This window comes from Podarcis pityusensis (genome assembly GCF_964106645.2).
Source record: "Podarcis pityusensis genome assembly, chromosome: 3".
NCBI lineage: Eukaryota > Metazoa > Chordata > Lepidosauria > Squamata > Lacertidae > Podarcis > Podarcis pityusensis.
The window spans coordinates 80,730,744-80,744,072 of NC_138026.1; the positions used below are offsets into that span (position 1 = coordinate 80,730,744).

General features: G+C 40.7%; 1 protein-coding gene across 3 annotated transcripts in view; it reads right to left on the bottom strand.

Annotated features, from left to right (window-relative positions):
- AHCTF1 (AT-hook containing transcription factor 1) overlaps nucleotides 1-13,329 on the bottom strand; it is a 53,388-nt gene that overhangs the window by 11,096 nt on the left and 28,963 nt on the right. For all 3 annotated transcript variants that reach the window (XM_080997594.1, XM_080997592.1, XM_080997593.1), the window contains exons 13-28: nucleotides 12,995-13,085; nucleotides 12,814-12,903; nucleotides 12,526-12,666; nucleotides 11,857-11,961; nucleotides 11,144-11,237; nucleotides 10,128-10,251; nucleotides 9,992-10,048; nucleotides 7,241-7,387; nucleotides 6,439-6,623; nucleotides 6,005-6,149; nucleotides 5,718-5,849; nucleotides 2,806-2,953; nucleotides 2,566-2,716; nucleotides 2,023-2,124; nucleotides 1,431-1,623; nucleotides 1,122-1,322 (exon numbers count right to left, since the gene is read on the bottom strand). In XM_080997594.1, the coding sequence (XP_080853720.1) occupies nucleotides 1,122-1,322; nucleotides 1,431-1,623; nucleotides 2,023-2,124; nucleotides 2,566-2,716; nucleotides 2,806-2,953; nucleotides 5,718-5,849; nucleotides 6,005-6,149; nucleotides 6,439-6,623; nucleotides 7,241-7,387; nucleotides 9,992-10,048; nucleotides 10,128-10,251; nucleotides 11,144-11,237; nucleotides 11,857-11,961; nucleotides 12,526-12,666; nucleotides 12,814-12,903; nucleotides 12,995-13,085 (2,106 nt within the window). The remainder of the gene's footprint in view (nucleotides 1-1,121; nucleotides 1,323-1,430; nucleotides 1,624-2,022; nucleotides 2,125-2,565; nucleotides 2,717-2,805; nucleotides 2,954-5,717; nucleotides 5,850-6,004; nucleotides 6,150-6,438; nucleotides 6,624-7,240; nucleotides 7,388-9,991; nucleotides 10,049-10,127; nucleotides 10,252-11,143; nucleotides 11,238-11,856; nucleotides 11,962-12,525; nucleotides 12,667-12,813; nucleotides 12,904-12,994; nucleotides 13,086-13,329) is intronic.

The following is a 13,329-nucleotide window of genomic DNA, read 5'->3' on the forward strand; positions in this document are numbered from 1 at the left end:
ACGGTTAAGTCCAGTCAATGGTGACTATGCGGTTGCGGCACTCATCTCACTTTCAGGCCAAGGGAGCTGGCATTTGTCCACAGACAGATTTTTGGGTCATGTGACCAGCATGACTAAACCGCTTCTGGCACAACGGAGCACCATGACGGAAAACAGAGCTCATGGAAGCTGTTTACCTTCCCACCGGAGTGGTACCTATTTATCGACTTTCAAACTGCTAGGTTGGCAGCAGCTGGGACAGAGCAACAGGAGCTCACCCCATTGCAGGGATTCGAACCACCAACCTTCTGATGGGCAAGTACAAGAGGCTCAGTGGTTTAGACCACAGCGCCACCCACGAATCCCCACAACAGAGTGAGCTCCCATTGCTCTGTCCCAGCTCCTACCAGTCCGGCAGTTTGAAAGCATGCCACTGCAAGTCATCGTGTTCCATTGCGCCAGAAGCAGTTTAGTCATGCTGGCCACATGGCCTAGAAAGCTGTCTGTGGACAAACGCCAGCTCCGTCGGCCTGAAAGCGCGATGAGCGCCGCAATCCCATAGTTACCTTTGACTGGACTTAACCGTCCAGGGGTCCTTTACCTCATATCTGGAATGCAGATACAGCCATGAGAACATGATGTGGGCTTCCTGAATTAAAAATGTTAACTTAGAATACATAGAAGACTGCAAAAGAGGCTATAGGCCTGGGAATTAGCATGCATCAAAGTACACAAAATGCAGTTTTAAAGCTCCAGGAAGAAATTCAGTAACAAATGGTATATTAAGGGACTCTTATGCCTGTATGTGTTGGCTCTACACATTTGGTCATCATTGGAATAGGACAGTAAATGCATGGGTGTCAGCAGACCTGGAAACGAACCCAATCACCCACATCATTATTATTATTATTATTGTTGCTGCTGTTTTATTATTTATACTTCATTCCAGAAAAGTTAAATTCAAAGTGACTTACAAAGATGAACCTAAAATGCACAATGTATGCATATATATAAACCAGATTTAACTAAAGCCCAGCTTGCCAAAAGGTAAGCAGAAAATTAAGGTCCTTTGCACAACTATCAACTTGTCTGAATATGGCTCAAAATGTTCTACTTTCCAGCATCTGTTTCTTCCAACCTACCCCAGCAGTCCATCCTGAAGCTTTGCTTTCTTCCATAAATGATATTTTTGTTTCTTTTGCACGCAGAGGGGGTGTGATAGACCTTCCTGGAGATGCAGTTGGAGTAGCTAAAGGAGTAGTCCGAAGGCTGGATCTCAAAATAGATTGAGGAGTAAAACCAGGAAAGCCAGAGGAAGATGTAGATGTCAAAGCTTTAGCTCTCTAAGAAGAGGAGGAAACATGTCAAAATGGGAGGCAGAACCCACTAATTACATGGCACTTCAGCCTCTGTATCAAACAAGTTCATGAAACCTTCACAATTCTACATACCCTAACAACCAGAGGAGTTTCTAGGAGCTTTAATTCAGGTGCTCTTCTACTGCTCTTGTATAGGGAGCATCGAGGGCTGGAATGCAATGGACTAGAAAGCATACAGGATGCAGAAGCTCTTGGTGACATGTGCAGATTGCTTCGAAGGGAAGGTGAATCAAGAGGAATAGGCTGGACCACCAAGTCAAGCAATCTGCAAACATTTCAAAATGTTTAAGAATTAAGTTGTATTAACAAACAGAATACAAATGTAAAATGGTGTTGCCATAAACAGGAGGATATTTTGGCCATCTCTGCCCTACCACTATGATTCGTCTAGGCTTTTCTGATTTTAAAATCTGAAGTTGCTTTATGCTTTTATCAATAAATTATCACAGCTCACCTGTCATTTTAGTTTAGTAATTAAAAGAAAGAAGAGGCTTTTTTGAGCATGGACACTGTGAATATACTTCCATTTTTAAAAAGGCCCACATAAAAAATATATAATTCAAGGCAACTGTCAAAACTAATTTTCACTCATTACAACTGATGTTTTCGACAGGACTGAAAAGCACCCAAAGGATACAAACAAACACCTATTGAAAAATTTTACCTGGAGCATTTTCTTAAAGATTTAGTAGCTGGTGTCCCAACAAATGGATCTGGTATCTCTGTGTCAGTGCAAGAATCCACTGCAGGTGGTTGATCTTCAGTTCTAGGATTTGAAAACACAAGAGTGACAAGCTCATGAAAACCACTAGATGCACAAGTACTGTCTTCCGAAAGAGGAATAAATAAAGCACACAGTCAGTCAGAAGACAGGTAATTTCAAGTTTGGGTGAGGAAGCAAAGGTTAAGCAATGAATTGCTGCCTTTTCAACTCTTTTGGCTCAACCTTATTCCCTTCTTTTCATAAAAAACTAATATAAAAGAGAAGCACACTGCTTAGTATGTTACGTAACGGTAGGGGCCCTGGTATCTGTCAAAGTTTCTACCCTAAAAATTAACACTTTTGTTAATAGTATCAACACCAGGCTATTCATTATGGTCAATGGAAAGCAGGTGAAAAATATGGACAGCTGTGGTGAAACTCCTATTTTAGTACTGGGCAACTTAAGATGCAGTAATTTCCTACGACAACAAAATGAATACTTACATGTCATTTTGAAATGACTTGTTTTTCTGTTCAGTTCCCACCCATACCTCTCCAATTTTGGACAATACATTATTGATTAAAGTTGCTTTTGTGATGACATTTCCTGCAGTAACTTTCTTTGCAACTGTTGACAGTGGCTTTGGTCTTAAAACTTGAAGGAGAAAAAAAAAAGGAAAAACAACATTAAATACTTAAAGCAAGTTTTGAAAGGTTTCACCACAACACACTGAAAATACTTACTTTCCCGCCGTAGTGAAGTTGGCAAGTGGTAAGGCTTGGCTCGCTCTACAGCAAGCTTCCTTTGTACTCTGGGTAGAACTTTCCCATACTGGTCTAATATGGAATTTCTGGCAACTGATCTCTCTCGCCAGCGGGGATCCCGATCATTCTGTTTAAGAAAGGAGTGATAAGAGAAATTTAAGTTAATATTTTACAGAAATACATGAAATAGTAAACCCAGGGTTAGGAGAGGCAGTTCCACAGTCAAATTGTATAGAACTGCTTATTCATGGGCTCTTAAAGCTGGACAGGAAGATTTTTCTGACCAATATTAATATATCAACAGTACACTATGCAAACTATACATTAAAAAGGTAAAAGACCCCTGACAGTTAAGTCCAGTTGTAGACAACTCAGGGGTTGCACCGCTCATCTCACTTTACAGGCTGAGGGAGCTGGCGTTTGTCTGCAGACAGTTTTTCCGGGTCATGTGGCCAGCACGACTAAGCCGCTTCTGGAGAAACCAGAGCAGCGCACGGAAACGCCATTTACCTTCCCACCAGAGCGGTACCTATTTATTTACTTTCAAACTGCTAGGTTGACAGGAGCTGGGACTGAGCAACCGGAGCTCACCCAGTCGCAGGATCCAAATCGCCGACCTACTGATCAGCAAGCCCAAGAGGCTCAGTGGTTTAGACCACAGCGCCACCCACGTCCCATGCAAACTATAATTGTGGATAAACCTGGATGCTGAAAGGGTCTCTTTGTATTAAGATTAATACTGTACTAATACTACACCACATACCCACAGTCTATTTTATACAAGCAGTTCTGCTTATCTTGAGCACTGAGGGTAAAACAACCTTTATAGCGTGTCCTAGAAGAATTCATTCTAGGACACATATCCACACTGATGCTGCCTTGTCTGGACCAGTCAGCACTTCATGGCTGCATAACAACCATGGAGCTGTCTTAATACAGCATGTGCCCGACATACTTCAGGTCATGATCAAAATCTGTTTCTTGCTATAGTAGATATTAGAAAGAATATGGTGATCGGGGGTGGGGGTGAATATTACCTTGTTATAATATACCGTCTTTTTCTGTGTATAAGATGCCCCCATGTATAAGACGGCCCTTATTTTTGAGCCCAAAATTAAGAAATGTTTTCAACACCAAACAGAACTTTGATATTTTATTACATATTCAATATACCAGTATATTTAGTACCATATATTGAAACAACAAACAGAACAACTTTACCAATATATTTGGTATCGTAATTACGGTAGGCAATTTTTTAATTTTTTTTTGAGCTAGTCAGCATTATTATAATGTGCAGTATAAGAACTGGAGTGGCGGCAGCACTGGAGCAGAGCTGGGAAGCTGAGATGGAACGAGAACATGTCCCCAACGGCCGGGAACTGGTCAGCGCCACAATGCAAGAATCATAGCTAAAGAACCCTTTAAGAGGGAATTTGTATGCTGCAGAAGTCAAATTGCTTTTTTCTGCTCCGCTCTCAAACACCCAGGGTAGCAAACTGCACTCTGCCCCTTTGGCCCAAATGGTCTGCCCGCTGCCCCCCCCCAGCTGTAGGGCGGCTGAGTGGGAGGAGGAAGGCAGCCTCCGGAAGCCCTGCGGTGCACCCCGCCCCTATGGGCAGCTCACCCCGCCCCAGGCGCCAGAGCGGATTCCTCCGCCGCTGCGAGGAGCTGCGACTGCCAGATCTGCCTGAGTGTGCTTGGGGAATGGGGGGTCTGGGTAGCCAGGGAGCGACTGAGGGAACCAGGTGGAAAGCACAGTGCGGGGGCTGCTGCGGGGGAGTACCAGACCAGGGTTTGTCATGAGGTCAATAGTGAGGGGAGGCTGGGGGGAAATAATATGGATGGCGGCATGTATTTATTTATATATTTAATTACAACATTCCGTGTATAAGACGACCCCCAATTTTAAACTTGAAAAATATAGTAATACAAACCCTGATGAGGTTTGTATTAACTGTGAATGACTCCCTCTGCAGGGGTGGGGGACCAGTTAGATCAGAGCTGTCCTCTGTGGATTTGGAGAAAGGTGTCATCAGCATGCTGATGACACACAACTCTCTCTCTCCATTCCATCAGAACCAGGAGAGGCTGTGAAGGTGTTGGTCAGGTGTCTGGAAACAATGATGGAGTGAATGGGGACCAGTCCTGATAAGGAGGAAGTGTTGTGGGTGGGTGGTTCCCATGTCTGCGAGATATGCGTACATCCTGTGTTCTTGGATAAGTTGCTCCACTGAAGGATCAGGTTTGTAATTTGGATTCAAATTTCTCAATGGAGTCTCAAGTGCCTTCTGTGGCTAGTATGCTCAAGCTTAGGCTGGTCCACCAGCAACCGATATTCATGGACTGAGACAGTCTGGTCTCAGTTGTCTATGCTCTAGTAACCTCCTGATTGCACTACTGTAATGTACTCTATGTGGGCCTGTCCTTGAAGACAATCTGGAGGATACAGCTAGTGCAGAATATAGCTGCAAGCAGGGCACTCTGAAGAGACCACTTAACACCAATCCCGAAAACATGGCATTGGAGATTAGTGAGCTACCAGAACAATTTTGAGGTGTTAGCACTAGCATATAAAGCCCTAAATGGCTTGGGACCCAAGTACCTATCAAAAATTTCAGCCCCCAAAATTGGAAGGTGAGGCCTTGGTGGTAGTTGATGCTGACCTGTGACATGGCCTTTTCAGTGGTGGTTCCCTGGTTGTGGAATGCCCTCCCTAGTTCAGTGTTTCCATCACTATTAACTTTAAATAAATGGGACCTGAAACAAAATGCTGTGCATGGAGTGCTGTGGTTCAGAATTCCAGCCATTCCATGCCACTCCTCAACCCACCTGAGATTTTAAGGGAAGCAATTCATAAATGGAATCAATTAAAAAATATTAAGGCTTACCATGAGATTAGCTTTCAGTGATTGATTCAGCTGTAGCGCAGGAATGTAGTTGGCACGCTGAAGATGATGAACTAAGAGGAACTCATGATTGTTAACACCAGCGCTTGTCCTCAAGAACTTCTCCAGACACTCCTAAGGGGAAAAAAGGATTTAGAATATTAAGCTTCCTTTTCTGGAGCAATAAGGGTCTAATTATGCAAACACACATGCACATAGTGTCAATGAGATTTCCAATCACTTTTTGGTGTAGAATTGTACTTTCAGAAGTTATTCATCCCCAAGATTACCTGTTCAGTTTCTGTGAATGGTAGTTTTAGCAAATCTTCCATCAGTCCCAGCCCCTGACAGGTTTCGTATACATGTTTAAGCATATCTTCTACATTTAACCGAGTAGAATGCTGCCGCAGGACACTCCAAGCTTCCACCATACAACTGCAATCATTTTTTGAAAAGTAGATTAATGTTGTGACAGATATTTCTGCTACAGGAAAAATTGCATTAAAAAACATTAAAAACTAGTATTACAGATGTGCCAAGGGTGTAGGTGTTCATCCAATACATGCTATCATGGCATTTATTTTATTTTATTTATTTATTTAAAAAGCACGCCAATACCATAAAAATGAGTATTAGTATCTTATCAACTGGGGAACATTTTTCTTCTTGAATACAGTGATATCACAAAGAGTAAACGTAATAATAAATGCTGCACTTTTTTCACCTGTTAAACAGCAAGACAGTAAGGTGAAGTGTTACTTCACTGTTGCTCATCAATGATGGCTTCATTGTTTGTATGTATCGGAGGGCTCGCCTGTGCTCTCCTTGACACATCAAGAACTGAATTATCCTTATGTGCTGCCAAGGCAATTTGATTGTAGCTGGATGAAACAGATAGGTCAGAGAATTCTGCAAGAATCCAAGACAATATTCAGAAATCTCCTGTGCACTTTCAATCTATTTTCTACTAAACAGTTTTCTACACTGAAATGAAATTATGGAATTCAACATATACACCAATTCTATAGGACAGCTAGATCTGTCCTATAGTGCCACCAGTTAGTTGTGCTCCCACTAAAGAAAGTGAAACAAGACATTGTAAGCAGGTCAGTTAGTGTTAGTGTTAGTATAGCTAGTGCAGTGATGCTGAGAACTGAAAGCTCAAAGCCAGATGATTTCTAATTCTTTCCCCATCTACACTGAAGGGACTGTTGCCAGGGTAATAGTCATGTCCCACACTGGTGAAGCCAATAAGCTACTGGCAGCATCAGCCCACTATGATCCTGAATAGAGAGCTAATACAGAAACCATTGCTCTAGAAAGCATTATAATTTTATTCAATTAGTATGCCATTAAACTGAAGAAGGGCCATAGCTCAGTGTCAGACTATCTGCTTTGCATGCAAAAGTTCCCAGGTTCAATTCTCAACATCTCCAGCTAAGGCCGTGAGAGACCCCGTCTGAAATCCTGAACAGCCACTGCCACTGAGCTAGACAGACCAATGAATTATCACTTTATATACCCACCTCAAAGTCACTGTGATCCAAACACCAAAAACCTTGGATTAAGTTAACCAGACCTATAGGAATTGCAAATGCGGTTGGGAAGGAGCCCACTGAAGTATCAGCCTTGTTTGGACAGGAATGCATGATGTCCAATAGTAAATAAATTGTCTAATTATAAATATTAAGGGCAATCATTATTTTAGTTTGTTTTCTATGACGTGCTAGAACAGACACATTGTACAACATAAAACCATCTTTCCTGCAGCTTCTTCCTTTGGTTTTTTGTCTCCAATAATTAATATCTTATGTTGGTGATTTGCATGAGAACAACCAAAGTCCAAGTATACTGTATTCTTGTTTGCTCAGCCACTTATTTGAGTTGAAGCATGCAAACTGCTAGGGAACCTGTTAGAAAACTGCATGAGTTCCATTGAAAGCCCTTGTGGAACAGCAGTAGCTGTTATTTTCATTTTGCTTACACATCTTTTAACTATATAACTATAACCTTATGCTTAAGTAAAGTAGATTTGTAACAGACATCCTAACTGAGAGAATACAGTGCTGCAAAACAATATTATTTAACATATACAAATATCCCACAGTTTTTTTTGGAATGCAGCAGTTATTTAACAGCAAGAACTTGCATTACAATGGAGAAAAATGCTAGAATTAAGCAATGCTTAACATAGGTAGCTGACAAACCTTAACTTTGTGTATGAAGCAAAAAAATTAAGAGATAGCTAAAGAATTAGAATGCTGCCTGTAACAATGAGTTTTACCAAATATTTAAATTTTATATAGTGTCCAACTAGAGGTCCGTGCATGTTGCATCATCTTGATAGACAAACAAAATTTGTTGATGCAACCAACCCAGGTCACTAAGCTTATTTATTGCCTATGACACTGTGCTGAGGATTAGCAGCCAAGTGAAACTACAAATGGGGGGGCCACTAGGGGGCGCATTGGAAGATGGCTGACAATACCATCTCTCCGACCCACACGGGGTAATTAAGAGGCTGTTATGGGAGTAGGCAGCCTCCCTTGTTGCCCCAAGGAAATGGGGAACACTGCCCTTGCCTTCTGTACCCATAAATCACCCCCTAATTCGAAAGAAGGGGGTGAGGGCCCTAGGCAGAATGCCCCCGTGTGGACATCGGCTCTCCTGGACGCTGTCTCTGATCGCGCACTAGTTGCAGCAATTTGGAATAATTAATTACAAAAGAAGCAAATGCACATATTTCAAGTGAAGAAGGGGAGTGAAGTCTGCTAATTTAAGTGACCTCTGCGAAAGACGACGACGGGCTGGAGAAACAGGAATATTTTACGATGAAGATACACCAAAGGCGGGGTATGTTGACAACGGGGCTGAAGGGGGGGGGGGGCTTTTTTACTTTCCTTCTATGTGATTTACAAGAACCCCTCCTCATTAGAATTGTCGGTTGAACTGACCCAAGCTGGATGATTAAGGTCTGTGTGGAGATAAACTTTAACCAAAAGTATGCTTTATGGAGACCGAGAAGCAATAAGAGCTTTTGGGAATGGCGCAGCAATTAATTCGGAGTCGCCATCTTGCCAAAGGATTTATAGCCGGGAGGAAGAACGGATTTGTTTTCAGATTGCATTCCTAGTGAATCTCCTCAGAGGTTTTGAGAAAGGAGGCAGATTGGTGAAGATTAATGACGCTAAGACTGTTTTGATGTATGGAAGTGATGTTATATGGAAAACGTCTGGATATGGCTACTGGATAAAAAAAATAATATCCACGCAGGATTACAAACTGTTCTAACCAGCTTGCGGAGACTATCAGAGGTCACAAAGAGAAAGGAAAAATATATGAAAATAACAACAAGAGATGTGGAAAAATAATAAGAAAGGACTGGATAGTACTGTGAACACCATAAGGTTAGATTTGTGGACATTAAAACAGCAGTAAGAAGCAAGAAGTTGATTGGATCCCTTCGGAACTTGAAATATGGGTACCCCCAACAAAAATTTAAAATTCGGCTGTATAATTTGGAATTTATGTAATTTGGTTTGATTTGATGTGATTGGTCAGTTAATAAAAAATTATTCTTAAAAAGAAACTACAAAGACAAACACTTGCACCTCCCCCCTAAACAAAGAACTGAGCCTCAGAAAGACTTAAAAGGAGCTACACTTGCAGCACAGCAAGATGTCATGCTTGCTTTATAAATTCCTCTGGGGTTCAGACTGAGGTCTGGGAGATCTGAGGGTTTCTCACCAGAGTAAAAGAAATGCAGAGTAAAGTGTCCAACATAAAAAGCTGGGGGTGGGGTGGGGGAAGAGAATCAACTCAATGTTATTCCATTAAGAATCGAACCAGTTTATGTAAAAAGGTTGTATTTCAAGAAACAGATTATGCTTATGTGAAAATTATGAGGTCCCAAAAATAATATATACAATTAATTTATATGGGGGGAGTAGAAAAAGCTAAAACTGTGAAGCTTTTAAATAATGATTTAGTTTAGTAATTTGAGATCCTTGGTTATGGTGTGCAATACATGCACAGGTGACAGGACTGGCGGTTCTGTTCTTCACATTGTAGCACAGTCCTCAGGTTGCTATTCTCTAAGTCCATGAGATGGCAGATACTGCTCTTTTTTGCAATTCCGTGTTTTTGGACATCTTACGTTTTCTTCATCACACCCCATACCCCTTAAATTCTACACATTCATGAATTGCCAATAAAAGGCTATTCTCTGTATGATGTATTTTAAAGACAACGCTATATTTAAGTCTTTGAAAGGATACAGTTGCATGCTTGTAGAGATCTTCAATATTTTCCAACAAGTAGAGATCAAGTAGTGCCTATAATGCAGAACACACTGAGTCAAGTACAGTATTCCATTTGTTAAAATATTAGAAAATCTTCACCAATCATACTTACATGCAATGTAGGAGGAGGGTATTTTCCTGTTCCTCCATCATCTCTCTGCCACAACTTCACTACGGAATGGCCTAACTGGGAAATCAATCCATCAATCATCAAACAATCAGGGTTCCATTTGCCTCTACAAATAAAAAAAGTTGTGTTTTTTTAAAAAAAACTTATTTCCCAGATGTTGAAAGCATATTTACCATTTCTATTAAATGACTGTGCAATTTAGATTTCTCTCACAGAGAGCAAGAAATCTGTAACAAAATTTGAAAACTTGAATTCATTGGAACAGGGATCTCTGTAGGAAACCTTTCAGCCTGACAGTGACATTCCCTTCTGTATAACCTTCTGGGAGCTGCATGTCAGTGGTGGGTGGGACCAGAGGGAAAAGTGGGTGGGAGAATGAATGCTAATTTTACCTTAGTAAAGTAGCCTAGTTTCTATGCACAAACAGACACATACCCTATTCATCCATCTAGGCAAGCAATAGGTATCCTCAGAGTTCAAGGACACGTTTCAGTCAAAGAGAACATTCAAGTGGCATTTGAATCAGGGTCAGGGAAGGCTATAGCTTGGGAGAGGGCATGTGGCTAGGAAGAGTCCCAAGTGTCATACACAGTGGAGGAATGTATTTGGTCCCCTGGCCTGAGGCTCCTCACTCTGACTGTAGATGTTCCTTCTGTAAAGCTACTAAAACCAATTTAAGCTTTCCTGAATATAGGAAGCAGCTGGATTTTATTAGGCATAGTTTTTTATTACATGCTACAACAGATCCTGACAGAACAGCTTACAGTTCGACAATATAAGAGAAGGGAAGAACAAAAACTGCAGTTATAGTGCTTGTAGAAGTAATGTTTATATAAGTATTTTGCAAACAATGAGTGTCCATAGGCAAACGTTTTGCAATTTTTGAAGTGCAAGCAAGTCCCTTAAGCAATCTTGCCTACACCTTGGTGCTTATCTCCGTGTTAATGAAAACCCATAGGCTATGACGTAATTTGAAACTTCGTTTACTAAGAGATTACCTTGATAAACGTTCCAGCTTCTGACGACACCCAGCATAAAAATGTTGTATACGTTGGTAATTATAGAATGGTTTTGACAACTGCATATCTTCATCTACCAACAAGAGAGAAATGCTCATTTTAAAAACATTGTTAAATGAAAACAAGTAAAAACAGAACACACAGAAATGATCATATCTGCATTTTACTGAGGTCCAGTGCCGAAGGCCTTCTGGCAGTTCCCTCACTGTGAGAAGTAAGGTTACAGGGAACTAGGCAGAGGGACTTCTCGGTAGCGGCACCCGCCCTGTGGGACGCTCTCTCATCAGATGTCAAGGAAATAAACGATTATCTGATTTTTAGAAGACATCTGAAGGCAGCCCTGTTTAGGAAAGTTTTTAATGTTCGATTCTATTTTTAATATTCTGTTGGGAACCGCCCAGAGTGACTGGGGAAACCCAGTCAGATGGGCAAGGTATAAATAATAAAATGTTGTTGTTGTTGAAAACAGTTGAACTCTACCGAAGCAGAGAAACAACCAGTGCTACCACATTTTTTGGAAAACTACCTTTGCAAGCCACTTCGCTACTCAAATCACTGAAAAATAGAAATGCTGTATTAGTCAAATTTTAGCCAATGGGATTAGAATTAAAGATACGCTTGTTCATGTTTCAGGTTATTTTGATGCAACTGAGCTGTGTCCGAGAACTGAAATACAATTTCTAAAGGCTTACCTAAACTTTCTGGAAGAAGGCTGGATCGACAGAACCAGATGACCACTTGCACATACAGTGAAAGGAGACTGGTCACAACCTGCTTATTTGTCAGATCTGTAATGCCTGAAAATAAAGCAACAAAGTTGTGTCAGCTTTTACGCATAATGCATCCTTTTGAAAGCACTGATAGATCACAGCAGATCATTCACTGGTAAACTGTCACTATGACAAACTGTCATCGTCTATCTACTTGGTAGATTAACAGTCTACTTGGGTATGCATTCCTTCTCGCATCTTGGTGAACAGAGTCGTCAATTCTGGCTCTACTTTCCTCCAGACTGATTTTAAAACATACTACTCCCATCCCAAATACAGCCATAAAAAGATACCAAGCCAACTGTATTAGAAGTTCAAGACCCAGAATTAAAAGTCTAGAAATTCTGAAAAAGCTTTCCTTTAATCTTTTTGGTATAAACATCCTATGATTTTGCAATCAGACACCAGTTATTATTATTAAAATAAAATTTAAAAATAGAGGCTCTCTCTCTTCACCAAGGAGATGAAATTTAAAATAGCCGTAAATACACATATATAAACTGCCTTACGGGGGGGGGGGGGGGGATAACATTCATATTCATTAGAAAGTTACATAAAATGTGCACCTTAGATTGGATCTCATTTACACACCTTTTTCTGTGAGTTCTTGTGCTTCCATTACAAAACAGCTCAAAACAGTACTAAGGTTGCTAAGAAGTAACTCGCAGTGCTGCAAAGACTGTAGAGTTTGTGGACCAATAAAGTTAGATGACCCATCAAATAGTGGGACACCTTTTAAAACAAAGACAAGAATTATGACAATATTAGTTTAAGTGAGTTTAAGCATGCTTTCCCTTATCACTAGATGAACAAGTAACCCAGCCCATTTACTAAATATGCTCAACAGAAACTTTCATACCACCAAATCATACTACTTACATAATCGAACAAAGTCTTCCTTAGTGCTAACCACTTTATTCCATGTCCATTCAAGAACAAAGCGCAAATTAGGGGCAGAATCTGGTTGCTCTTAGAAAGAAAGAAAGAAAAAGGCAGAAGTTATGATAATAGGTTTTACATGCTAGAGGAAATTTTAATCAAATTGTAAGGCTTTATTTACCTTCAGAGGTCCACTGTTTGATGAAGCTAGTGAGAAGTCCTAAGGAACTAGTCTGGATAGCAGCTGACAATACAGCTTCAAATTGCTCTTCCTAAAACAAAATAGTAATAAAAATGCATTGATCACTCCTAATGCTGATTCAAGTATTCTCATGCTTATAGCAGGTACAGGTACGGGTAAAGGTAAAGGACCCCTAGAATGGAGAAATTTGACTGGGAAAAGATGAAAAAGGGAGAAAAACAGATATCAAAAGGATCCTCACAGTGTCTGGATAGGTCAGTTCTTGGTTTACACCGAAAAGCTATTTGAAAATGTGTCTCTAGCCCATAGATATG